We start from the raw sequence: 27,325 nt of genomic DNA, 5'->3' as shown, positions 1-27,325 counted from the left end.
TGCATGTGAACACAGTCGGGTTTTGAATTAGGCTTTAGTGGGATCATTGCCTACATAGTCACTATAATAGCCAGTGGATGCTGTCTGATATGTTTAAGCTCCATGTTTTTTTTGTTTTGTTTTTTTTTGACAGGGGCCAGCAACTGACCGATGGCAGTGCCCTGTCATGACTTAGAGTTTACAGTGGTTCCATACTGCCTTGCTAAGTTAATTGGTTGGCAATCACAAGTAGTCTAGTTTGCGTATAGTGACAGTAGCAGTGGTTTGTAGGGTGTGGGGTGTTAGGTGATGCAAAAGACACCTGACCTCAGACCCGCCATGTGTTTACATGTTGACCATAAGATGTCGCCATTGCACTTTTAACTTTGTTACTGATGTATACAAACCTATTTTGAATAAATGAATAAACCATGCTTAGCCTGGCAGTGGGAAATTTAAGCCTGGCGGGCTGCCACCCTCATAATACACTGGGGGAAACCCTGCAAGGCTAAAAACCCTTCACAAGCTTTGCAGGCTAACATGAACCTAGTTGTGGATTCACACGTACATATTCTGACATACACAGTCTTGTTCATGTGATTTCTCCATACTTGCATATAGAAAGACATGCATACAGATTGATAATGCTGTGGTTCTGTCAGGCTGGTCCTGGTGCGACGGGAGAAGCTGGTGGTGAGTCACATGACTCGTCTTAAGGCCCGGCCACGGCAGCTAGAGGTGGACCCCGATAGTCTCCGCTGGACTCCTGTCATTGTAACCAACACCGTGGTCTCTGACGCTGACAGAGATGATGATGATGATGAGGAAGATGAGGAACCAGAGGAAGACAAGTGCAAGGAGGTAAATGCATTGAATTTATTTAAATGAGATAGTGGATTGATCTCAAAGCTGCTTAATAATTGATTGTATTTTACTTTATCTATAAATAGATAAAACAAAGTCACAAGGTTCCATCAATGTCCTGGCACATGCGCAAGGGGAAGAAGCAGGATGAGGACGATGAGGAGGAGGAAGAAGAAGAAGAGGAGGAAGAGGAGGAGGAAAGAAAGGGCTTCCTGGGGTTTCCCATTAGCCAAAGCTCTCCAGCTCCCCCTCCGGTTCGCTGTCCACCCCCTGCCCCAGAACCAACACGACCCCCTCCGCCAGCAAATGGAGAACGCAGACCAAGGGGACGCCCACCCAAAAACTGGCCTTGGGGAAAGGTGAAAGACGGTGCACGGGTAGGACGGCCTCCTAAGATCCGGCCAGCTGAGGACGAAGATGATGAAGATGAGGAGAGAACAAGTGGAGGAAAAACTGCAGCCTCTGCCAGCGGCCCTCCCTCCCTTTTCTCCCTGGACAGACAAGCAGAGTCCACAGCCTTTCACTCACTTGACATGGCCAGACACCCCTCCATAACCCCAAACCGAAGAGGGCGGCCCCCAAGGAAAAAGAGAGGCCCTAAGCCCAGACTGACTGTAGGGCCTGGAGAAGGGCTGGTTCAGCTTCCGGTGGTTTCCAGGTTAAATGAGCCCCCGCCTGTCAGGAAGAGCTGCTTCAGTGAGAGCAGTGAAGACGAGGAGGATGATGATGATGATGAAGATGATGATGAGAGGAGGGCATGTTCCCCACCTATCCTCACCAAGCCTGCCATGGGGCTCAAATGCAAGGTAAAGAAAAAAAAAAAGTAAAAGTAAAAAAGAATTCTGATTGATTCATAGTCATTCAGACAAAATATTCTGGAGCTTGAAAATCAAAATAAATTGGCATTCAGTTGTATGTGGAACTGGATTTATATTCATGCTCTGAATTGTACTATAAACTGGATCTGGGTCCTTTAAATCTGTTCATGTTATTTTAAACTACATTTCAAAAGCACCACTAATTTCTCATCCTGTTTCTAGAAGCCGCTGAGGAAGCGTCGCTTTCGCCAGCGTAGCCACCCTCACAGCAGCGTGGTAACAGAGACCATCTCTGAGACCACAGAGGTGTTGGATGAGCCCTTTGTAGACTCGGACTCGGAGAGACCTATGCCAAGGCTAGAGGAGGAGACGCCACTGGGACACCCACTGCACCGCTACCCGCCAGCCCGCTCTGCTCTAAGGTTATCTGACCCAGCACCCAAAAGGGGCAGGCACTCCAACCTCACAGATTCAGAAGAAGACGGTGAGAAGACAGGCTTTTGATGCTAAAATTGGCAAGAGTTATTGTGATTAATGATATGTGTGTATCTTCATCTAACACAGACTTTTCTTCTTGCAACCTGTTAGAGTTAACACCTGTGCTGAAGCCTGTGGCTGCTCTGCCAGTAGCGCCATCGGAGACCATAACGTCCAACCCAGAGGTTCCAGTCAAGAAGAAGAAAGGCTGGCCCAAGGGAAAGAGCCGCAAACCGCTGCACTGGAAGAAGCGGGGACCTGGAAAACCTCCTGGACCCAACCAGCCAGATAGCCAGGCCCAAGGTGGGGATCCTCCACCCCCGAAAATCAAAATGAAGCCTGGCCGCAAGCCCCGGAGCTGGTATCTGCAGCGGGCCCAGGAGGAGGCAGAGAGACAGGAGCAAGAAAGACAAAGGCTGTTGGAGCAGCAGCTGGACAAAGATCCTCAGCTGCTCCAGACAGATGACCGCAAGCGTGTCTCCAGAACCAACACTGAAAACAAACAGAAAGACTCTGATGAAGAAGACGACTATCTCCCTAAGCCTGTCGAGCAGAAGGTGCCAAAGAGGCGAGGGAGACCGCCCAAGAACCGCGCCATCCGCCCGCCACCGCAGCCTGCACCCAAACCACCTCCCACCTCTGAGCCAGAGGAGGAAGAGGACGAGGAGGAGGAAACTCAAAGAGCCTGGGAGGAAGACAAACCCAGCCGTCCACCATCTCGTCCCCTGTTGTCCCCTTCTTCCTCTTCTTCCACCTCAGGGCCCCGGGCCCCACAGTCCCGGCCTCAGGATACAGACATGGGTGACAGGGAAGAAGACGATGAGGATGAGGAAAGGGAGGAAGAGGAATGCGGCAGCATGGGCAGTGGTAGTATCAACAGGAGAACAGCGGTCACACCGGGCTCAGGAAGCAGGCGTAGTGAAGATCATGACGCGGATGACGAAGGTGATGGACACTTGGAAAACAAGAGCAACAGCAGCAACAACAGCAGTAAAAAGAGAAAAAGTCAGGACTCTGAAGATGATGATGATGATGAAGATGAGGAGGAGGAACCTGCCTCACATCCAAGCTCTCCTCCAGTCAAAGAAGAACCCCAAGGTGGAGAGGCTTTTTTAGACATGGAGAACAGCGTGGCCCGAGACTATGTAAGCAAGCAGGAGGAGGAAGAAGAGGAGGAGGAGGAGGGTGAAGAGGAGCTGCAGGAGACCAAATGTCGACCCTCCTCAGCTGACCCCCAGCAGGAAGAGAGGAGGCGCAGAGAGCAGGAGGAGTCTGCTGCAGCAGCTGCGGCAGTAGAAACAGTTACGGCCATGTCTGTTCCTTCTGAGCCCATGGAGCTCCAGCCCTTGCACCCGGACGACAAGGATGTCACGCTGTTGATGGAACCCCAACACACACATCCACACTCTCATCCCCACCAGCACTCTGACTTCAAAGAGGAGCTTGGACACCACCACCCACACCACCCCCATCACCACTCCAACGAGCTGGACCTGGAGACTATGCAGGCCGTCCAGTCTCTGACACAGGGGGAAGCCCAGGATGAAGAGACTGAACCACAGTCACATCATGGGGCATACCAGGACTGTGAGGAGACACTAGCTGCCTGCCGGACCCTGCAGAGCTATAGCCACACAGGGGAGGCTGAGGAGGAGGCGCTGGCCTTAGTAGAGGAGTGTGGGGCCTCCCAACACAGCAGTCCCCTCCCTAATCCTCCAGTGCCACCCCTGCCAAATCAGTCTGTGCGCTCAGTGAACAGTCCAGGGTTGCCCTCAAACATCATGGACACAACACCAGCGGGGCAGAGAGGAGGGACTCCTGGTCCTACTGGAGCAGGAGGCAGTGGTGGAGGTGCTGGAGGGGGGTACACCCAGATCACGCCAGAGCATCCTAGCTCTCTGTCAGCACCCTCCCAGCAGAATATGGAGACATCACCAATGATGGATGTGCCATCTGTGTCAGACCACTCGCAGCAGGTGGTGGACAGCGGCTTCAGTGACCTCGGCAGCATAGAGAGCACAACAGAGAACTATGACAACCCCAGCAGCTATGACTCCACCATGGGCGGAGGGGGCAACGGAACAGGGAATGGGGGAAATGGAGGGGGAATGTCAGCAGCTGTAGTTGCAGGAGCTTCCACAGCTTCCTCATCATCAGCCTCTTCTTCTTCAAGCTCAGCCACCCCATCTTCTTCCTCCCAATCTAACAGCTGCTCATTTGTACCGGCCCCCAGCCTCACATCTTCCACAGGAACTGGGGGAACCCAACTATCAATGGGCAGCTGTAGCCTCATCCAGCAAACAGGACCCGGACCCAACAGTGGACCAGGTGCCACTAATGTAGGCAGTGCTGTGCCCCAGCCACCACCACCCCCACCGCCATCCAACACCCCCAGCTGTGGCATCAAGTCTCCTCAGAGCTGTGGTGTGATCGAGAGGCCGCCCAGCACCAACCAGCAGCAACAGCAGCAACAGCAGTCCCAAAAAAAGGTTCCTCAGCAGCCTCCACAACAACAGCAACAAGCCCCCAACCCACAGCCTCCACCATCAGCCCCCCCACCGCCACCGCAGCAACAACAGCAGGCCCTGTCACAGTGTAGCATGGGCAATGGCTTTGCCTCCACACCCATGATTATGGAGATCCCAGAGAGTGGTGGCGGAGGAGGGGGGCGCACCCTGTATGAGCGAATGGGTCAGGACTTTGGCACAGGGGGCTATCCCCAGCCATCAGCTACCTTCAGCTTGGCCAAACTTCAGCAGCTCACCAACACCATCATGGACCCCCACGCCATGCCCTACTCCCATTCAGCCTCTGTCACCTCCTATGCCACCAGTGTATCTCTCTCAAACCCTGGGCTGGCCCCTTCACCCCATACTCCCCTTCCGCAGGGTCAGCCCACTATGACCCCACCACCTAACCTCAGCTCTGGCTCCATGAATCTAGGCTCCCTGCAGTTGCAATGCAACATGCCCACCACTAACATTGGTCTGGGACCTCCACCGCACACACAGCGGCTACAGGGCCAGATGGCTACAGTCAAAGGCCATATTTCCATCCGGTCCAAAGCCACTCAGCAGCTGGCCCCGGCCCCACACCAGCAGCAAATCTATGGCCGCAGCTCAGGGGCTGTGGCCATGCAGGGTACGCCGCGCACCTTGGCGGTGCAGCGCGGTATGATGCCAAACCTCATGCCTACGCCGGCACCATACAATTCCATGAACATGACACCCCTCAATGCTATGTCAGCAGGCTACCGTATGTCCCAGCCCATGATGAACAGCGGTTATCACGGCAATCCCCCTTACATGAATCAGCCAGCCCAGTACCCCATGCAGATGCAGATGGGTATGATGGGAGGACAGGGTTACCCGCAGCAGCCTATGCAGCCCAATCACCATGGCAACATGATGTACACTGGCCCCTCCCATCACAGCTATGCTGGTGTCCCAAAACAGTCACCTTACATGAGCAGATGAGCAGCCAAGAACTGAAAAAAGGAGACATGGGGCCAGAGTTGATACTCGCTGTACTTTAAGTGTCCATTACTCCTGTTCACCCTCTCCAGTGCCATGGCAGGCACAAGTGAGTGGAGGTGATTGGAGACGGAGAGCGTCTTTGGGTTTCCTGTTTTTCTATGTTGTCATTTTGTCCCTTTTTATTTGGGCTCGTTTCCCCTCCCCCTCCCAGCTGGCTGTGAATGGGAGTAAGTCAGTAGGATTCGGCCTGTGGCGTGTACATGGACCTCGGCCATACCAATCTGCTGCAGGCCAGGCCTACACAATCCTCTGTAATGTGGATTCTCACAGGCCCAGGAGTCTCCTCCTCCTCGTGATGTGCAGGAGGAGAGCAGGGGAGGACAGGAATGACGAGGAAGATGCACAGAGAAAGACAATACAGGAGTACCTTGCTTTGTCTGACTGCGAATGAAAAAACAGTGGTTAACTGAATATATTCAACCATGCACACAATCTTTTCATTGATATGGGAAGCCTTACCTTGAAAAAAGAGACAATGAAACATTGTAGGCGGACTCTTGTTTTGTTAAACATAATGTTGAATCCTATTTTTGTTGTCGTTGTTTTTGTTGATTGTTTTTTGAAATACTCGTGTGCAGTCCGACCTCTTATATGCTTTGGTCTTTATATGTGTGGCATTCTGAAATGGTGATACACCTTCTCGCTCTCTCAGAAATACCCAAACATCTCTGTGGCCACAGTCAGCTTTTCACCCAGTTCCAGAAAAGCCGAAGAGTGTGGCCTACAGTGTTTGAGGTGTTGAGTGGTTTTTAGAGTCTCTGGCTTCCAGGATGGACGGTGTTGTACCAAAAACAGCAAAGACAGAGAAGAGAGGAGCGAGTTACTGTCTTATTAAATGTCCATAAATGAAACAAGTAGCATTATTTTCCAGTTTGCCACCACTCTGAAACATTTAGATGTAAATATTCTGGTACTTCCCGATATCCAGCACACACACACACACACACACACACACACACACACACCTCTACTGGCTAGCTGTCGCCAAGTGATGGCTAGCTTAGGAAACATTCAGCTGTTCTTGTCCACACTCCACTGACAGATGGTGTACTTTGTCAGCCTTTTTTTAGCAGTTTAGGGAATGCAGAACAAACGGTGGGATTTCCATTTAACTGCTTTAAGGAAAGTCAGTTAACTAGAGCTGACCTCCCCTCCTTAAGTGTTAGTGACCCATAGAGGTCGAGGAGTCTGCTTCTGAATGGTGTATTTTTTTTTCTTCTGTATTTTGTTTATTATTATTATTTGTACTTTTCTTTTCTGCAAAATTCTGCACTCCCATTGGCTAGAAATATGGCGGTAGACAGTTAGCCTTTCTAAAAGGTGTGCCTAAATGCCTGATCTAGTGCATGGTTTGGCCCTCACATAGAGGCACACTCATATGAAAGCAGGGTCTGAGGTGAGTAAGTGTTTGAGGTCCTGTTGGTAATGGCGTTCAACTGGCAGAGGGTGTAACGGTAGACCTTGTTGGTCCATGTACCAGTATTCAAAGTCAAAAGAGGAGTTTTAATTTTCTTACAGGCCTAACATTGCATACTTTATTTGTGTGTATTGTTCTGTTCTGTACTTATTTTTTGTTGTGTTTCTTTCTGAATTTTATCAGACTGGGCAGCTTTCTTTTATGACACAAGCTGACTCTTTTTGACTTTAGAAAACCTATTGTAGAGAAAATGTTTTTTCTATAATATAAAAGGAAACTCTGACATTGATATTGGTACTGTCATTTTTTTCACTTCTGTTTCAGGAAAAAAAACAATACATATTTTTTAGCTCGCCTCTTGGGTAATAATTACTAAGAAATTCAAAATTTAAAAAAATTACCACTCACTTTTAGTGACTTTAAGATGCCTTTAACCTCTCCATTCCATCTCATCTCTAGAGTTTTTCTATCTTTGTGTAGTATATTAATGCTATTTTAAACAAAAGGACTACAAATATCTAAAGGTCACTTGGCATTCTTTTTTTTTTTTTTTTTTTTTTTTTACTTCTTGTGTGTGTATAGGATGACTTCCTTACATTTAAGAGGCATGTAAAAAGGAGCTCAGTATATTTCTGTCTGTTTATATCGCTTCCCTTTTTGTATCCTTTGTAATTGTACATGTTGCGTTGTATGCTAAGAGAGAGCGCAAAATAAAGAGAGGAGTGACAGCTGGGCACAGCGAAGGTTGATTTGCGCTCAGCGGCCTCAACTCTCTATTCTGTCCCTGTATGTATTTCCATTTATTCTGTTTTTTTTCTTTCTTTCTTAGCAAGTACTTTCAAAGAACTCTGTACATTTTAACATAAAATGAAAATAAATTATGTTGAGCCATTCATGTTTTCCTTTCTTTAAGTCAGTTCTACAGTTAAATCATAGTCTAAAAGGCTGGAAGATGTTTAATTATGCTAAATGCTTTGCTAGATTTTCTGTCATAGTTTACCTCCTTGAATAAACCAAGTATTTCATCATTTAAATAGCTATTTAAAGGTCTAGACAAACTGTCATAACTGTACATACAGCAGACAAGCTAGTGGTGTCCTGCAGAACAACATATATGTTTAAGTTATGTTTATCCCAAATCTTAAGAACTTTTCTTGGGTGTTCTTCATAACATTAAAGGGTCACTACGTAGTTTTGGAGGAGAAATTCAACTCAGTGTATTATTATTTACAATATCAAAAAGGTAACAATACAAATTCTGAAATGTGTATTTGTTCCATAACTGAATTAACAAGCTGTTGATTATGCAGTTTACTCAGTCATGACAACAGGGAGTGTTTCAGTTCAGTTTCATTTATTGTCCACAATGTAGAAATTTGTCTTTGGTCTCATAAAAACGACAAGCAGGACGGCAGCAATAACACACAAACATCTTAAGGGCAAAAAGCAGGACAGCAGTGGTAGCTACATTAAAAACTTTATTTAGTTTTAGCCATAAAAAAAAAAAGAAAAGTAAATGAAGATTTTTCTCTTCTGATTGAAGTTTCTTCCCCAAAGCTACGCAGTGCACCTGTAAAGGCCAACGACAACGACAACCCAGACATAAAATTGTAGTTTCATGTCAGAGCAACCTGTCATGGCTGACTGAGAAAATGACTTTGTGGGTCTTCCACCTTATTGTTGAAAGTTGAAATTGACGTGAATAGTCAGAATTCACGTATATTATTGAGGATTAAGATGACTTATCGTCTTATGTGTATCTCTCTCTTAAAAGATGGTAAAGAATGATGAATGATCAGGACTGTAGTGAACAGTACCATGTGGAAAGAAAGTATGTATATATATCAAGCTCCGGGGATGTCATTTATTCTAAAAGGTCACGAATAGATGAGGAAAAGACCATCAACTCAGTTTTAGTAAGGTTCACACTGGTAGTAATTAATTAATTAATTTCACCCCACAGTAAATGAACAATGATGTCATTAGTTCAGTGACTTATGGAGTAGATTTGACCACATGTAGCCACTAGATGTCCCCATAGAACATGAGCCAGAAATGTTTTGTGGACTTTCAGTCAGCATGGTAAAGCCGTTTTTGGGTGACCTTTTCCTTTAACATCAGTTGTTACATTACAAGAAATCCATAATGCCAATGTAATCATTGTGTAACACTATACTCCTCCTGTCTGATGGATTGATCAGTGTCCCACAGTGCAGGTCACACCAGAAGAGGAAGCAGCTATGATTGTTTGCTTCACCATCGCCCTCACATCTTGGTTTAATGCTCTGTTCCGATGTCTCTGCTCTTCTGTTGCACTAACATTTGCCATAAGGCTTAAACCGGTTGACACGGAGGTTAATGTATTTCTCATAACCTCATTGTTTGTTGCGTGTTGAAACTTTATCTGAAGGCGTGAGCTACATTTAGAAAGAAGGTGAAGTTGAACTCTGAGATAAGTTAGTCTTTGTGCTCATTCTTATATGTATTCTGTTGGTAAAATTCAAAAAAATATTTAAAAAATGCCGCTCTACTGGTTAATACGCTTTCACTGCTTTTGAATCACATCAGCTGAGACGTGGTCGTAGGTTAAGGCACTTGTAGCTGCCAAGTAGTTAACATGCAATATACATTAGGCTATTGACTGGGGTAAAAGGGATATTCAAGAGTTTTCAAATTCAATATATGAAGAATGAAACAGTTTGAAGAAAAGTATGGTTTATATGGCATGTCTCAAATAGTGTGACTGATTTGATAAGACAGGTTTTAAAAGTTGAATACAACATAATCCTAACCCTTTGTGCAGCGGCGGCCCTAGCCCAGCTGCCCTGAGCAAACCTCAGCTCTAGCCGTCACTGTCATTTCCAGGGAAAACAAAGTCAGATGGTTCCTGACTTGGTCCCCTGGAAACCAGTTCTGTCTTGACTTCTCACAGTCAGAAGTGAAGGCCAGTTAGCAGGGTCAGTGGACAGAGCCTCATCCTCAGTAGGCGATTCTGCTCCAGACATTTCTAATGGAGAGCACAAGGGCATTAGTATACACACATTATTCACTGCATGTATGTGAGCTAATCATTGTTGTGTTACATACACATTATTAGGGTGAAATTAATTAGTTTGCTAGTCCGCTGGACTGAAAACGGATGCTGTTGTTATCTACTATTATAGCCAGCAGTTTAGCCAGAGGATAACAAACATACGAGTTAGCCTATACTTATTAACGTCATTAAATTTCATTACATGCATGATCATACTCATGAAGAGTAGATGACATGGCTCCATACCTTTATCTTTTACTTGTTTCTCCTCTTCTTCTTTTTCCTGAACCGGGCATCTAATGGCTTTGACCTCCTCGTATCAATTTGTTTATTTGACACTCGGGAATCAACACATCGCCCATCCCCCAACACTGTCAACCAAGAGTTATGACTAAACTAGTTCACCTTGTTTTGTATTTCACTATTTAACCAAACCCTGAAAAATAGCATATGTGAAACTATGGGCTTTTATTCAATATTATTATGACTGAAATATCACCTGCTCCCCCACCCCAGTAAGTGAACCTGTCCCCTGCCCTCCTTCCTCTTCTTCCACAAACTGTGTGAGACTCACAGCAGCAGCAGATAACCTTTATAAAACAGACAGCGCCCAGCAGCCCACTCCCCACAAGGCAACATGACATCATTGACTTGACGTGTAAATGAGCAATACAAAAACCGGAGGAAATGAATGCAGACAAATAAAAAAATATTATTACTATTAGTTTTTTGTTTTTTTTTGCGGGTGCTCATGTCGCCCCTCCACAAATGCCGCGCTGGGCGGCTGCCCATACTGAGAAACCGCCCCTGCCTTTGTGATATTTACATCCTGTGCCTTTATTTGTTGTCAGAAAAATATGAAGCAATATCTGCACAAAAAAAGACTCTTTATATGTAACTTTATATTATATAAATGTGTGTGGCTTCAGCATGAGCATCTCATGGTATTCTTTGCAATCCTCCTTAGGGAAAGACTGATTATGGGGCCAATATTCAACATGTTCCAATTATCAGTAACTGTGTTTTTTGTTTTTTGTTTTTTTTTTGTTTTTTTGTTTGCCAGATTCTTGATAACATAAACTAATTTGAAAAATGTGCTACTTTGACTCTGATGCATCATCCTCTCACACAACATCCTGCCTACAATGATATCTGATTGGTAACACAATTCACAGCCTGTAAACAGTAAATTTAACATTGCTTTGATTGTGATTTCATTTGACACAAAGATTTCAATTTCAATTTTCACTCCAAATTAACATATCGGTCCCAAATATCTTTTTTCAGTCTCCCAGCCTTCAGCCTTTATTGCTAATAGCACAGAATTATGTATATCATAGTATCATGATTAGCCCTGAAGAAGTCATATGGCTTGACCCCTAATCTTAATATTGCTATTGACCTGTAACCTTGTTTAAATAAATATTTCTAAAATAAAATGTGCTGTTAAATAACAAAATAGGGGGCTTAATTAATTGCATGTTGCAGACCAACTTGGAAAGCACTGACTTTGAGCATTTCTCAGTGAGGTTTCAGTCATCCATGTCCCTGCATCTGTTTGTTTGAATAGAGAAGAACTCACAAGATGAAATCTGATACTGGAAACAAAATGTCAGACCAGCTACAACCTGAGGCCAATCAGCGGCCAGTTCGACTGGTGTTTACTGTGGCTCTACCCCCACGGGCCAATCACAGACGAGTCACGAGTCACCAGCTTCCGTATTGGTGACCTATGACACTGTCAAGTGGGCGGGATTTTAGACTGTCTCTGGATTCTGATTGGTTTTCCGTGCTCCTCATCGCTTCTCACATCAGGATCCGTTCCACCTAACGGGAAGCGACGACTGCTGCTAATCTTTCAGTGGGAAAACGGGTGAAAGGCGAGACGAAAACGTCAAAAATTGCCTTCGGTAAGTCAGTTGCAGTTCTTGAATGTCTCGAGTGGCTAATGATACATTTCAGGTAGGAACAGAATCGTTGTTTTGATGTATTTCAATCCCTTGCACCGGGTGACGGGGCTTTTCTCTGTCATGAGACTGAGGCAGGAGGTGGGACTGATGTAGCATCTTGTCTGGAAACGGAGGCCTCCATTTGCTCCGTGTCGACATAGAAAGCTAGTTTCTTTGCTAAATGCGTCATTAACAGTAATAATTATGTGTAACCTAGCTGCAGCTGGTTCCGGTTCTTGTTCTGTCCGGTTAGAACTCGATAGCGTTGTCGCATATTTAATGAATATCCCGGTGTCATGTTCCCCAGGCATCATAAGTAGACGCCAACCAGAGTAGACTTAAACTAATGGAGAAGTATGAAGTTAAACATGGAAACCTACAGTCTGTGTGGAGACAGCGGTACCACAGACTCCCTTTAGAAAAACGAAAATAAATGAAATTAGAGGTGTCGCTTTTAAAATTGACCCACGAACACTTCATGCTCAAGATTTGTCAGGAGCCATTCATTCACGTATTACTGTGGAAAAGTTTGTACAACCCTTGATTTTACTAATCGATGATGTAGTAGTGTAAATTATAATCTTAATGAATACAAAAGTGTCTAACAAATGATAGTAAACAAATGTATAGTACTTTGTATCCATATGACAAATATCCATAAATCGAGCAAACACTCTTTCAAGGTACTTTTTTTCCCCCAGCAACTATGTGTCACGTGAGAGGAGGAACGGCTGCCTTTTCAATAGCAGGCACTGAAATCCTGCCCATTATCAAGTTATTTGATGCCCTGAGACTTGTACTAAAACAGACTGAGCAGACTATGTTATATCCATACAGGGTTCATCTAAAGAAGTTCCTGTGGTTAAAAATTAATGCAAAGGCTACAGGGATGATTTGAACCCAGAGCCTCAACCTCAGTGTCTAAATGAGGCATGTGCCCTGCCAGGAGAGCTATTCATCAGCTTTATTACATACCATCATTTGGTCATCCAACTTTGGAATATTAGCCTTCTTAATGGAGGTGACTGAAGTTGAAAAGAAGTATAGAATTACACGACAAAACATCTAAAAAAAACAGACGTCAGAAAAACTTTGGAAGACTTTTCAATGTCGGCAAAGACGTTGAATTAATATCTGTTGGATCTATTTTTGTGCAGCGTATGAAACTGTGTTGTCTTTCAAGGTCACTTTGTTTATTCAGTCATGAAAACAAAGAGAGTTTGTTTATTAAGTTTGTTTAGGCTAAAATAAAATCAGTTAATGAAGATATTTCTCTTTTGATTAAAATGTCTTTCTGAAAACTACACAGTGCACCTTTAAAAGTTATATTATCTATTTAGGTCTCCTTAAGATAATACATAACTGCATTGTTTGCCGATATGTAAAAATACTTAGTTTAACTAATATACAACTGAAATGTTACTTTAAGATAATACTATGATCATTTAATTACATTTTGCACAATAATATTTCTTATTGAAATTCTTTTTATCGTGCGCATCTCAGCCTCCAGCCAACATGATCCACAGCCTGTTCCTTGTTAATGCCTCGGGGGACATTTTCCTGGAGAAGCACTGGAAGAGCGTGGTCAGCCGTTCTGTATGTGACTACTTCTTTGAGGCACAGGAGCGTGCCACTGAGCCTGAGAACGTCCCACCAGTGATCCCCACGCCGCATCACTACCTTATCAGTGTGCTCAGACATCGCATCTACTTTGTCGCAGTCATCCAGAGCGAGGTGCCTCCACTGTTTGTCATCGAGTTTCTGCACAGAGTTGTCGACACATTCCAGGTTCTGGCGCCTTTCCATTTTCTATCAGTTTTTAGCTGAATGACTACTATCTAACTTTAAATACTCATACCCTCCCTGTTTTTTGCACAGGATTATTTTGGAGTGTGTACAGAAGCTGCTATTAAGGACAATGTGGTAGTGGTCTATGAGCTACTGGAGGAGATGCTGGACAATGGCTTTCCTCTGGCCACAGAGTCCAACATTCTCAAAGAGCTTATTAAGCCCCCAACCATCCTCCGCACAATGGTCAATACCATCACAGGTACAGTCAGTGTACATGTTAACCACAGTGCCTTTAAAATCCAAACTGTTGGCATGTGCATGTGATGTTGGCTAAATGAGTCTGGGCAGGTGGTTCCATTAACACTTGACTCACTATAGGATGTAACTGTTATTAAATTAAGTCATACATAGGTCACATGGAATGCTATTTATGCAGTATGCTAGATTTGTGGGTTAGAGGGTAATCTAAATGTTTCAGAGGCAATACATCCTTTCAAATCAAGCACTTTAAACATTCATGTTTTGCTTATACATAGAAAGCTGAATCACTCAGATACAGTGAGAATGTGAGATCACAAATGTGTAAATGTGATTGTTGTTTTACATTTGGTTAATGTCTGTGTTATAGGCAGCACTAATGTTGGTGAGCAGCTCCCTACCGGCCAGCTGTCAGTGGTTCCCTGGCGACGCACCGGAGTCAAATATACCAACAATGAAGCCTATTTTGACGTGGTGGAGGAGATCGATGCCATCATCGATAAATCAGGTATAACTCTTAATAGACTGCTTCGCTTCCACATAATCACTTCATTATTTAGCCTCTTTGTTAGTAATGTAAGTTACAATTGTCAATAAAATGGTCAGATAAAAACTAATGTATGGACAACTGTGTTTTGCTCTCAAAATTAATTTCATTCATATGCTTTTTGTTTTCTCTGCTTTTACATCAACCTGCCTCCCTCCTGCTCAGGCTCCACTATCACAGCAGAAATTCAGGGAGTCATTGATGCTTGTGTAAAACTAACTGGCATGCCCGACCTCACTCTCTCATTTATGGTGAGTTTCCTCTTGTGCTAGCCCTTTTTATGTACTCAGTGTATCCACACTATCACACTCACAAAACATTTGTTAATGTGTAGAGAACTACAAGTAAAATCTCTCTATATATTTATTCCCCATAGGATAAATTCAGTTTGGCACAGCAGCAAAACAAAACAAACAGTGCACAGACAATACAAAAAGTAGCAGTGTGAGGTAGAAATTGAGACAAAATAAAATAGAATAAAAATATACACAGTAGACAGATAAATAAAGTAGAATAGAATAGAATAGGGGCGGTTGTGGCTCAGGGGTAGAGCCAGTGTCTTCAGAAAGGTGCTGGTTTAATTCCCAAAGTGGGCTACTGAACCCTGAAACTGCTCCTTATGTGCTGGTCGGCACCTTGCATGGCAGCCACTGCCATCAGTGTATGAATGTATGTATGAATTACTGTAAGTCGCCTTGTGCATATACCATATTTTCACACTATAACTATGTACTTTTTGTTTTACTCCACCCCAAATCATCCTGGCCCTCTGTCTCTGTCTCTCAGAATCCTCGGCTGCTGGATGATGTCAGCTTCCACCCGTGTGTTCGATTCAAGCGCTGGGAAGCTGAGCGGATTCTCTCCTTCATCCCCCCTGATGGAAATTTCCGGTTGCTCTCCTACCATGTCAGCTCTCAGAAGTCAGTGAATTTCATTCAAGATCACTTCATGTCACTCACACAGATGCAGATGCAGTATTATCCATGTGTTCTTTATCCAGTATGTACCAATATAGTGTGCAGTGCAATAATATTAGATTGCTACAACAGAATCAAAAAACATTTCTGTGAATGTCTGCTCGTATGACACTGACTTCTTTTGTTTTGGCCTGCTTTATCTTCAGCCTGGTGGCGATCCCAGTGTATGTCAAACACAACATCACATTCAGGGAGGGAAGCTCCCAGGGACGTTTTGACCTGACCCTGGGACCCAAACAGACTATGGGAAAGGCTGTGGAATCGGTTCTAGTCAGCAGCCAGCTCCCGCGAGGCGTCCTCAATGCCAACCTCAACCCCTCCCAGGGAACATACACCTTTGACCCAGTCACAAAGGTAGTTATGTGTTGTGTTTGAGTGTTCACACTGTTTATAGGGAAAAAAAGGGAAGTTTACTAGCATATAGGAATAAAAAATTATGGCTAGAGGTATGTGTTGTTACACAGAAGTGACAGGTCTAAAAAAAAAGTCATTATCTTAATTTAATGTGTCATCTTGATTTTTTGTGTCTTGGCCAGATGTTGTCATGGGATGTTGGAAAGATCAACCCACAGAAGCTTCCCAGCCTGAAAGGCACCATGAGCCTGCAGGCTGGCGCCTCCAAACCTGATGAGAACCCCAGTATCAACATCCAGTTCAAGATCCAACAGATGGCCATCTCAGGTACAAACACACACACTCCTACAACGTCACTGAAACTGTCATATAAATGTAATTGAGTAAAAAATATATTTTATGCCTCTGAGATGTAGCTGAGTGGAAATAGAAGTGGTAGAAAACAAGTTAAGTACAGTTCTTGAGTAAATGCACAATTGTATTCCACCACTGCTGAAATCACACAGTCACAATTGTGTTGTTCCAAGAATTCCTTCATTTCTTGCAGGGATAGTTTTTCATTGATGAGTAATCTCCGTCGGAAAAACACCTGGTTCACTTTACTAAAATCTCAGTCTGATTCAGTGATTGATTTTATTATTCCCTAATGAATATCATTTCAATTTTGTATTTTAAATTATGATGACCTCATCTTGACCTCAACCCCCACACATAAGAGAAGCTTTCATCACACAACCTACTCAGCTGACAACCACCTGACTGACCCACTCTGTTGGAACAGTCACAGAGCACCAGTAGCCACTAGATGGTGCCAAATGCAATAAATACGCCTCCTCACATGACCTATTTACATATATCATTATATGATTTGCTACCAAACTGTTCCCACAAGGTTGGGAGCATGGAATTGTCCAAAATGTTTTGGTATCCTGAAGCATTCAATGTTCCTTTCACTGGAACTAAGGGGCCAAGCCCAGCTCCTGAAAAACAACCCCATACCATAATTCCTCCTCCACCAAATTTCACAGTTGGCACAATGCAATCTGAAATGTACCGTTCTCCTGGCAACCTCCAAACCCAGACTCGTCCATCAGATTGCCAGATGGAAAAGCGTGATTCATCACTCCAGAGAACGCGTCTCCACTGCTCTAGAGGCCAGTGACGGCGTGCTTTACACCATTGCATCCGACGCCTTGCATTGCACTTGGTGATGTGTGGCTTGGCTGCAGCTGCTCGGCCATGGAAACCCATTCCATGAAGCTCTCTGCGTACTGTACTTGGGCTAATCTGAAGGTCACATGAAGTTTGTAGCTCTCTAGCAATTGACTGTGCAGAAAGTCGGCGACCTCTTTGCACTATGCGCTTCAGCATCCGCTGACCCCTCTCCGTCACTTTACGTGGCCTACCACTTCGTGGCTGAGTTGCTGTTGTTCCCAAACGCTTCCATTTTGTTATAATAGAGCTGACAGTTGACTGTGGAATATTTAGGAGCGAGGAAATTTCACGACTGGATTTGTTGCACAAGTGGCATCCTATGACAGTTCCACGCTGGAATTCACTGAGCTCCTGAGAGCGGCCCATTCTTTCACAAATGTCTTGTTTCACAGTCTGCATGCCTGAGTGCTTGAATTTATACACCTGGGGCCAGGCCAAGTGATTAGAACACCTGATTCTGATCATTTGAATGGGTGAGCGAATACTTTTGGTAATATAGTGTATATCATTATATGATTTGCTTAAATGAAAATCTTTAACCATAAGTTGCTGTGGATTTTCTCCCAAAATTCTCTGCCTAAAATTCTAATTTCACAACATGGAAGGCAATATGAACAGCATACATTTTTAAACTACAGTAAACGGCAAAAAAACTTTGGATTATCATTAAGTCCACCAGGTGTATCTGAAGCGGAACATCAGATGCGGTGGACAGAGTGAAGTGGTGTAATAGCCTAATGTCTACATCTCTGTAGTTGTACACTAATTTAGACACCCACCATTCACTTGTTTTGACATCGGTGCCAGTGTTTGTTCTCATCCAATAGTAAAAGTTCAATGCACATCAGACTGTGTGTGTGGTGTATTGATAAATGATTATTTTTGTCCTTCAATAGGACTGAAGGTGAATCGACTGGACATGTACGGTGAGAAGTATAAACCTTTCAAAGGCATTAAATACATGACGAAGGCTGGCAAGTTCCAGGTGCGGACATAAAGACTACCACTCTGTGACTACTGGACCAAACCATGAGACTGAGGGGCGATCTGATGGGAGAAGGGAAGATTGTTCATTCCCTTTGTATATGCAGTTCAGGATTTACCTACAAACATTGGAGGCTCCTTGTAGCAGTTAAAAATGGACCACTGCACACTTCTGAAGTCATCACATCAAAGCTTTGATGAGAGTTTGAACCAAGTGATATAAAACATTCTCATCTCCATCCAAGCTGAACCCAGCTGATCCCAGTACACATTGCTCCTGATAGATACTGCACAGATTATGTCACTGATCATTTTTGGGGATGCACCGATTGTGAAATTCAGGGTCGATACCGATGCCTATTTAAAAATACAATTTGGCTGATTCCAATACAGATGATTTTTTTGTCATTTAGTTATTTAGTTTTTGGTTGAAATGTATTAATCCTTTTGTGCCAGGAACCCAACAAAATGTTCGATGTAAACAAATAACAACTGTTTTAGATAAATTTGATTTCACAAAGTAAGGAAAGACACTTTAATGTAGTTACAAGCAAATTCCTCCTCACTGTCTATTTTCCAAAAAATACATTTATTTGCAACGTTTCAATACTAGATCTTCATCAGACAAACTGTGCGGGAGTTTGCTTGCGACCTTTGGTCTACTTGTCTCCCCTCTACACAGCTGACACATGAAATAGAGCAACTTCCTAATCAGTGAGAAGAATTTTCCACAACTTGCATAGCTTTACCAACTGATGGCAGGGATGTCACGAGCCAATACTGAATGAATCTGCTAGTGCAAAACTGATGTGACGCATCAGATAAACATCGGCCACTACCATCAGTGAATGTCGTCTTATTCTCCAGTAGGCCAATCGCAAATCACTAAGGTGAATATCGGCTAATCTAATGTCCAGCCAATATCTCGGTGTATCCCTAAAAATTTCACTCAGGAGAACAAACCAACCCCATTAGATGTTTTATCAGTTTGTGTCAATTCAGTCTCCATCAAGTTTAGACACACACTAAAAAACACACCAGCCACAATCTGGTTCTGTACCATTTCATCTGTAGGCATCAGGTCTGAGAGTGAGCCGTCTTCCACACAGTATGTCTATGGCATGTTTGCCTGGATAGATGTGTGCTGGTGACAGTTTTCCACCTTCCAAACAAGAGATATTGGATTTTGGACCAATACTATATTAGGATGAGGCTCCCCAATAATAAGTTGTGATGAAATGAGCTGTACAGCATGAAAGAAATCCACTGTTTTCAAATATCTAGGGGCCTCTGCAAGTTAAGACACTAGCATTGTCTTACAGCGCAGAAGGACCAAACTGAGTCAAGAAAAAAACATGTTTCCACAAAATGTGCTCCTAAATGTTAGAGCATTCACTCCTACATTACTTTTCTCTAATCCTTAAGCAGAACGAGTCCTCATTGCAACCTACCAATGAAAATGAATATCTGTATTTCTTATCCTCCTTCTTCTCCTGTCCAGTTTTTTCTGGTTCCTTTCACTGCAGCCTCTTCTGTTTGCTTTTCTGTTTGTGCTCTTCTTCTCCTAGTCCCAATGATTTGTAATTTTGTCTGCAGCACTGGAGTCAGCACACTGACATAAGAGAATGTGACACTGGAGCCGTCCTCAATCATGCACTTCTTCTGCTGGTACTAACATTTCCTGAGATAGATGAGAGTTACTGAAGCTGTTTGAGCTATTTATTACCAAGAAGGTTTCTGGGAACATTTATTTTCACCTGTTTTATTCAACATATTATTTATTTAAAAAAAAGGAACCCTAAAGAAGCTCGCTATTGAACTATAAATTATAGCTATATATTGATGCAATTGGTGCTAAGTCCTTTGATCCAAATTATCCAGTAGGATTCCTTCACACCATCACAACTCTTACAATCAAAGAAACTGTATAATGTGCTTCTTAAGATCTGTTTAACAACTGAAGATTAAAAGGTTATATTCAGCGCTGTGTTAAAGGCCAGGTACCTCAGAAGAAACGTTGAAGGTTTGCATTTTGTGTGTTTGTTAAACAGCCTCAAATGGAGTGTTACAATGTTGTAAAAATAAAGATTTGATGTGTGTAACTTGTTGTAACTAAGTGATGATACCACTTACTCAGTGTGTTTTATACTGTGAAGGGTCCAGTGTGTCAGATTTAGTGTCATGGAGTGATGAGTTCGCAGATTGATACCAACAAAAATAATCCTTGTCTCACTCTCCCCTATGCTGGCCACATAAAATTTGAAAAGCGGGAAAGGCTCCATCTCGAGCCAATGATTCATTTGTCCATTCTGGGTTACCATAGAAACATGGCGGAGAAAAAGATTTATTCTAAGTTACTGAAAACATTGGTTCTGATTTCAGGTGAATATACATTAATAAAAATGTAATTATGATTATTATATTCCAGTTATGCCTATAGATCCTCAAGAATTGCCCCAAATCAAACACACTGCAGCTTTAAGTTAAAGGACCACTATGTAGTTGCGGAGGAGAAATTTAAACTCAGAATTTTTTGACAATATAAATGATATAATAACACCAAGCCTGAAATGTTGTTTTGCCCCGTGACTGAAAAAACAAGCTGTTCTCGGAGGGAAACAAGGTCCCCAGATGTACGTATGAAGCTGGAAAGGTGGCAGGGTCCGCCACATATAAACAAAGTATAACAGTATGAAACTGTGTTGTCCTTTAAGATCAGTTGTTGAGTTTATTCAATTATGAAAACAGAGATAGAGAGTTAATTTAGATTTAGTCACAAGAAACAATAGTCAATAAATACCTTTCACTTGTGATTAAAACTTCTTCCCGCCATTTCAGTTGGGAATATTGGTATCAGCATTTAAACATTTTTTTAACACTTTTTGCGCAGTTTTTAGGGATAGACAAATGTCAGTATGATGTCAGTACACTGTGAGTAATGGTGAGATGCTTTAGAGACGAAAGGCCCAAACATTTGCCTGTCAAAGAACCACACATATATGCACTGTGGGCTGAGGGAGTCCATCTGAGAATGTTGATGAAGTGCAGCATGATAAAGATGTCTGCAGTGTGCAGTCGTGATTATAGGAAGAGGGAAACCACAAAAGTTGTTTCTATTTCATTCTGACTGTCAAATTCATTCACAGTGAATTAAAATGGCCACATTGCGTCTAAACTGAGCCAGCGTCCAGTCACTTTGACTGAGTGGATCCTTGGGAGTTCTTCTGTAATTTGAAGTGTCTTGATGGCTGATGACTGTGATGTCATAGATTAGAATAGATATTACGGAAGGAGGATCTGGGAAATGCTGAGATATATGACATGTTCTAAAAATGATGGCATGACAGCGTCATTAGCCATCGCTGATGTCATGTCATGTCATTGTCCGAACCGCTTATCCCTTTCCATGGGGTTGCGGGGTGTTGCTGCTGGAGCCAATCCCAGCCTTGTCTCAGGGCGAGAGCAGGGTGCTCCCTGGATAAGTCGCCAGCTCATCGCAGGGCCCTCACTAGTGAGCAATGTGGGGTTCAGTGTCTCGCTCAAGGACACTTCGACATGCAGCTCAGCCCTGCCCGGAGCTGGGATTTGAACCAGTGACCTTCCGATCACTAGTCGACCTGCTCTACCCTGTCCCATCGCTGATGATGGAGCCTTATTTTTCTGTTATTTCACAGTCAGTCTTCAGGCACTGTTTCTCCATGTTTGAATCATCCTCTTTTGCTGCTGCGGATCTTGAGACTTAGACACACTTGTGATAAAAAGGAAGCTGAGATACCTGAACTCTGTCAGCTTGGGCCACTTCTCCCCTCCATCTTCATCTCTTGTTATTTCTGGAAGACAGCGGAAAGCACCATTTTTCCAACTCGCTGTATTTCCCTCATTTCTGTCCATACAACAATAAAAATGACATCAACCTGTTCAGCGATTGATGAGCTAATGAGACAGATGGCCCTTACTTAAATACTTCTAGAGATGGTACCATGACTATTACCAATACTACAAATACCACTGGGCTACTATAACTAATACTACTTTTCCTATTACATTCTATCCTATGACTGCTCTTACTACCACTTTAGTTACTACTGCTACCAGAGCAAGTCAAATCTGAAAGTGTCCAGAAAAAGGAATTGGGCTTCAGACCTAAAATGTCCTCATACTCCATCCTCTCATGATGTCACAGCATCTGGTTTAAAACCCAGCTGATGACATCACAGGACTCTTGTTTTTTTAACCCACTCTTTGACACACAATCATCATCACCAGGGCATTTTAAAATCATCTCATGACACCAACATGGGCAATGCTCACATCACAAAGGCCACTGTTTAACCCCCACGTCCCCGTGTGTGACGTCACTCTCCCCCTTAGCTCCAACTGGCAGGACTCCACTCCATAATTTACTGAGGACTTTAACCCCTCCAAAGGATCCAACCTCTCTCTCTCTCTCTCTCTCTCTCTCTCTCTCTCTCTCTCTCTCTCTCTCTCTCTCTCTCTCTCTCGCACCATAGACCAGACAGCAGCTTGGAGTCAGAGTTATGTCATCGAGCCACAACTTTTTCCCCAGTTGTGCACGAGTATTTCAAGTAAATTGAAAAGTAGTTCAGCTTGCGCAGTCTTTAATCATGCAACTCAACTTGTTTTAGAATTTGATATTTTTTGCTTCCAATTTTCGCTTGAGGAGGAACATCGAGCCACCTCAAGACTCGATAGGTAGGTAATCTTTTTGCGTTGTTCTATATGACTGTTCGTTGATGTATCTGTTGACTCATTTCTGTGCTTGTTTGCATTAACAAAACTTTCTCTGCTGCATTGTTGAGTTACAGGCTATATATCATTGCATGAAAATACGTTATGAAATAGCCATTCGTGCTTTCACTATAAATACTTAATACAAAAAAACTAAAAACAGCAAGACATTTATTGGTGTCATAATCAGCAGCAGCCTCTTCACATCTGCATCAGAGCTCGGGCCCGGCGCGTGGATGGATGCAAAATCAGAGTGTGTTCGCGCTGAGTGAAAGTGGTGTTTTTGCCACCTCCAGCAGTCAGCCCAGAGTGTGTTTTGTGTATTCTGCTCCAGATAATGAGCTTTATCCTAATGTCAATCTGAGGAGGCCTGTTAGTCTTTATCTGGTCGCTTTGATCGGTGCCCGACACCCCACACAGGTGAGATTCCTGTGGGTGACCACGTGTGCGTACAGTATAAATAACAACAGGAGGAGGGATGATGAGCCGCTGGTGTGGCGCGCGAGGAGAAGTGCTTATTAAACCACGTGCGACGCCGGCAGAGCGCGCGCTGTCTATACACAGCAACATTGCCTGGAGTCAGGTATTTGCATTTAAATATGCAGTTAATGTTAATGCTAACCCCTCATTAGTGTACTTTAAATTCCGCTGCAGCATCATAATTGGTCACCTATTGTCAAGTGTTGTGTCAGCCCTACTTGGTTTTGCAGTTAGTCAAATGGTGGAAGGTGTTTTTATAAGGGGTAATCATAATCTGCTTTTTCCTTGAGGATATCAAGCTAAAAGCTACAATATGGCTCCTTGTGTGGTGAGAAGTTTTTTCCTGCAAACTTTAATTGTTGAAGCCAGGCTGAAGTTTTCTAGTAGGGCTACAAGCTAATAGTTAAAATGTTACATTTTAAGCTACTGTAGTGTTTGAAAATGCAGGTGTAATGCTACATTTAAATGTCAGATTGTTACATTTTTTTCTAAATGTATTTTTACAAAATTACAGATCATGTAATGCTGTTGGCTCAAAGGCAAAACAACCACAGACATGAGCAACAATTAGTTTCATAGCAATAAAAATCTAATTTTAAATTTCCCACCTTGCTCTCCCATAAGGTTTCCAATTTTTAATCTGTTTTCATTTTAAATCAGTGTTAATTCAGAAGCTCACATGAAACATGAGCGAAAGTTCACTTCAGTACTGAGTGGTGTAGTTTCTAGTCCTGAAATCAGTTAGCATGTTTGCACACCGGGTTCCCTCATCGTAAAGGTTTTTTATACTGGTTTTCGGTTAAATTCCCGAAATAAGGTCTGTAGTCAGCACATGCTTAAGACACAGGACAACATTAAATGTCCCACAATTTATTTATAATGTGCTCACCTGTCTTGAAAACATCAAACTACAAACTACACCATGGCTCACCGTGTGGTAAGGAGTTTTTTTTTCCAACTCCGAAGTTTAAACATTGAAAGGTAAGCTGTGCATTAGCTAGTAAAGCTGCAAACAATCTAGTGGTTAAAATGTTTAATTCTAATGTACTATGATATTCAAAAGTTTGGGTACAATGTTACATCCAAATGTTAAATTATTGATATGGGGAATTATACTCAAAATTAGTCATCTTTGGATATTTTAGTGTTTCACTTTTTTATTTATTCTGTGACATATCTGAATTGTATTGTGTGTTTTTGTTTTAATTTTGGTAATGCAACACATTGTCTTTCGACTTTTACTGCATATCCATGCACATGCATATATGCACCCATATCCCAATATCCCTAGTTTATTTTAAGTAGTGGACATTATTACGTTTTTTTTTTTTTTTTTTATTCATGGTTTTATTAATTATACTGCATGTTAAGTCTAATTTCTAATTCTGCGCCTTGAAAGGCAGGACTGAGAGCTGAAGTCACGCCCTTTCTGGTGGAACTCATGGGAAAAAATACTGTACAGTGCTACAAGTATTTAATTTACCTTGTTGAATTGTGAACTCCACAGATGATGTTTGTTATTTTAGAAGATTTTTAAAGTCAAGAAAGTGTCGCTCTAGTTTTGTATTAAACTGCTCAGTGAACAACATCATTTCACTGAAAAAATGTCACCAACATCAACATGGCCGCCAGCTTGGCACAGAAAAGGTTCTAAAAAAGTTGAAAATCAGAATAAATCAGATATAAGACACCTGCAGTTAGGTGAAAGGAGAGCTGGTCAGTTCAGTGAGCTGTTAATACACAGCAACAGCTCTACAATGTTTAATTTCTGGGTTTTGGTGGCATTCATTGAGACAACATGACTGTTGGCTGTGTATTTCTGATGTACCTTATATTTCTTTAGTTTAATGACAAACAGAAATTTGTCTGCAGTTTTAAAAATTGGACTTATATCCTGTGTCTGTTTCCCTCCATGGTGTTGCTGTTCAGTGCAGGCTGTGAAACCAGTCAGTAGCAAAGAAACATTGGCTTTTCTCAGCACAATTCACTTTATTGACGGTTGACTGGAGCGTGTGACCACGAGACAAAGAGGGCTGTTCTGCCGTCAACTTATCAACCCCCGTCTTTTATTCAGGGAGTCATAAGCCCCCCGTCCATGTGGGGTCTGCCATTAAAACACAGTATCTTCTCAAACTGTGCACGTAGCCCTGTGTGGCTATGAGCCAACTGGGTGCATGGCACTGACAGCTGTGTTTGGAAACCAGACAGTATGCAGACAGCACTCTGGTGAACCTCAATATACGGAAAAAGATTTTACACAGCTAGTTATTCCATTTTACACAAGTACCAGCAGGGTTGTGAAGTGCCATCTAACAAGACAATATTTGGCCCATTCAAAAGGTGATAAGTATAATATGATACAATATTGAGCTTGATCTTTTTGTCCTAGTTGACCTTATCACCCATCTGTATAGAAGTGATACCTACACCATGATCAGAGCCCAGTCTGATGGCCTTTATGTGTAGGTTACATGTTAGAAGAACATGTTATATGGGAGGTTTGTTCTACTCATAATGTCTCCATACAGTCCCCACACAGTTTTCTGCAGACACATGTTCAAGTGGATCAGAAAATGTTTTTGCATTTTCTTACAAGATAAGTAGTGTCGAAGCCTGGTGGCATAATGACAACTTTAAGTGGTGGCTTTTGGCTAATTTTGAATTGGAAAATGGAAATGAAGAGGAAAAGGTCTGGCAAGTTTGTTTAAAATCACATGGTGTGACACAGCTCAAAGGTCAGCAGTATGAGTAAGTTTTAGAGTTGGTCAGTCACACAAAATCACTTGACCTTAAAATGGTTTTAAAATCTAAGTGAAATAACATGTAAGATCACAAAAAATGAATCTGTAACCAGACATTTATAATTACACCATAACAACCACACAAACATTCACCAGCCAAAAGCACACTGCCAACATTAGTTTGCAAGCTAGATGCTAATTAGTACATTGAACAGCATGTAAAGATACCTGCAAATGTAATTTAGGTTCGGATAGATTCTGGTGTGGTTTTTGCTCTCAAACAGCACTATTAATTCTTTGTCTTTGCTTTTTTGTCATTCTAGGAGTAATTGTTTTTTGTTATCCCTCTTTGTCTTTGCTGTCTCTGCACACTTCCAGGCCGCACCCAGGCTGGGCAGACATTGCAATGATACCCCAGGCTTCAGCTAAGCTGCCCAGAGTGTGGTGGACTGCCAACCATCCCTCAAGGTAGTTGGGAAAGATGGACCACACACTGGAAGTTACCACCAGGATTCTCAAAGGCCACCACGGTGACAAAGAACACAATATAATAATTACATTGTCCCTTGATGGCTCAGGCTAGAAGACAAGATGAACATTAAACCAACTTCTTTGGCAACAGCCTACGATGTTGAGGGAATTGAGGCCTTTTCCAATGTGGTTTAATGTTTAGATAGACAGGAAAGACTGATCCAAGAGGAGTTGTCTAACTGCCAAGCTGATGGTAGAACCAAACAAACGTACACCGAGTGTAGCCAAATATTCATGGTGCATTTGGGTAGTATGTGATGTTAATTTTTAGCTCTACTTTTTAAATGTGTTTTTTTTTTTGTTTTATCAAGGTTTTTTAATCTTATCCCTAATCAGGAGACAGAATAGGCATAAGGCAGGACAGTGACCATGCCCAGGCCTAAGGCAGGGCTTGGTCCACCACCTGAGGACATTTATGAAGTTTCCGTGGATGCGGAGGATGCTCAGTCTCTCCGCTTGCATAGGAAACCCTTAGAGACAACGTCTCCTCTGAGCAAATATATTGAGACTGAACACCAGCAGGCAGGGCTCTTCTCTCTGTCTCCCCTGGATGCCTCCCTGGATGCCACTCTCGACCTCCAGAAAAAAAGGAGGAAGAAATGCGGGGCCTGTACCCCCTGT

General features: G+C 42.9%; 2 protein-coding genes across 4 annotated transcripts in view; both read left to right on the top strand.

Moving 5' to 3' along the window:
* The window catches only part of kat6a (K(lysine) acetyltransferase 6A), a 33,465-nt gene extending 25,481 nt beyond the window's left edge, over window positions 1-7,984 (top strand). For all 3 annotated transcript variants that reach the window (XM_037097290.1, XM_037097291.1, XM_037097292.1), the window contains exons 14-17: window positions 642-840; window positions 930-1,649; window positions 1,884-2,145; window positions 2,250-7,984. In XM_037097290.1, the coding sequence (XP_036953185.1) occupies window positions 642-840; window positions 930-1,649; window positions 1,884-2,145; window positions 2,250-5,614 (4,546 nt within the window). In that variant the 3' untranslated portion in view covers window positions 5,615-7,984. The remainder of the gene's footprint in view (window positions 1-641; window positions 841-929; window positions 1,650-1,883; window positions 2,146-2,249) is intronic.
* Window positions 7,985-11,879: 3,895 nt separating this feature from the next.
* On the top strand, window positions 11,880-20,319 carry ap3m2 (adaptor related protein complex 3 subunit mu 2). The gene is made up of 9 exons (XM_037098875.1): window positions 11,880-12,035; window positions 13,581-13,865; window positions 13,956-14,127; window positions 14,497-14,634; window positions 14,839-14,924; window positions 15,460-15,593; window positions 15,797-16,004; window positions 16,187-16,331; window positions 18,116-20,319. Exons 2-9 carry the CDS (start codon window positions 13,593-13,595, stop codon window positions 18,214-18,216), a joined length of 1,257 nt encoding a protein of 418 aa, XP_036954770.1. The 5' UTR covers window positions 11,880-12,035; window positions 13,581-13,592; the 3' UTR covers window positions 18,217-20,319.
* The last annotated feature ends 7,006 nt before the right edge of the window (window positions 20,320-27,325 follow it).

The sequence above is a fragment of the Acanthopagrus latus genome, chromosome 5, assembly GCF_904848185.1.
Source record: "Acanthopagrus latus isolate v.2019 chromosome 5, fAcaLat1.1, whole genome shotgun sequence".
NCBI lineage: Eukaryota > Metazoa > Chordata > Actinopteri > Spariformes > Sparidae > Acanthopagrus > Acanthopagrus latus.
The sequence above is the reverse complement of the archived record's forward strand: the minus strand, read 5'-3'. Positions and strand labels throughout refer to the sequence as shown.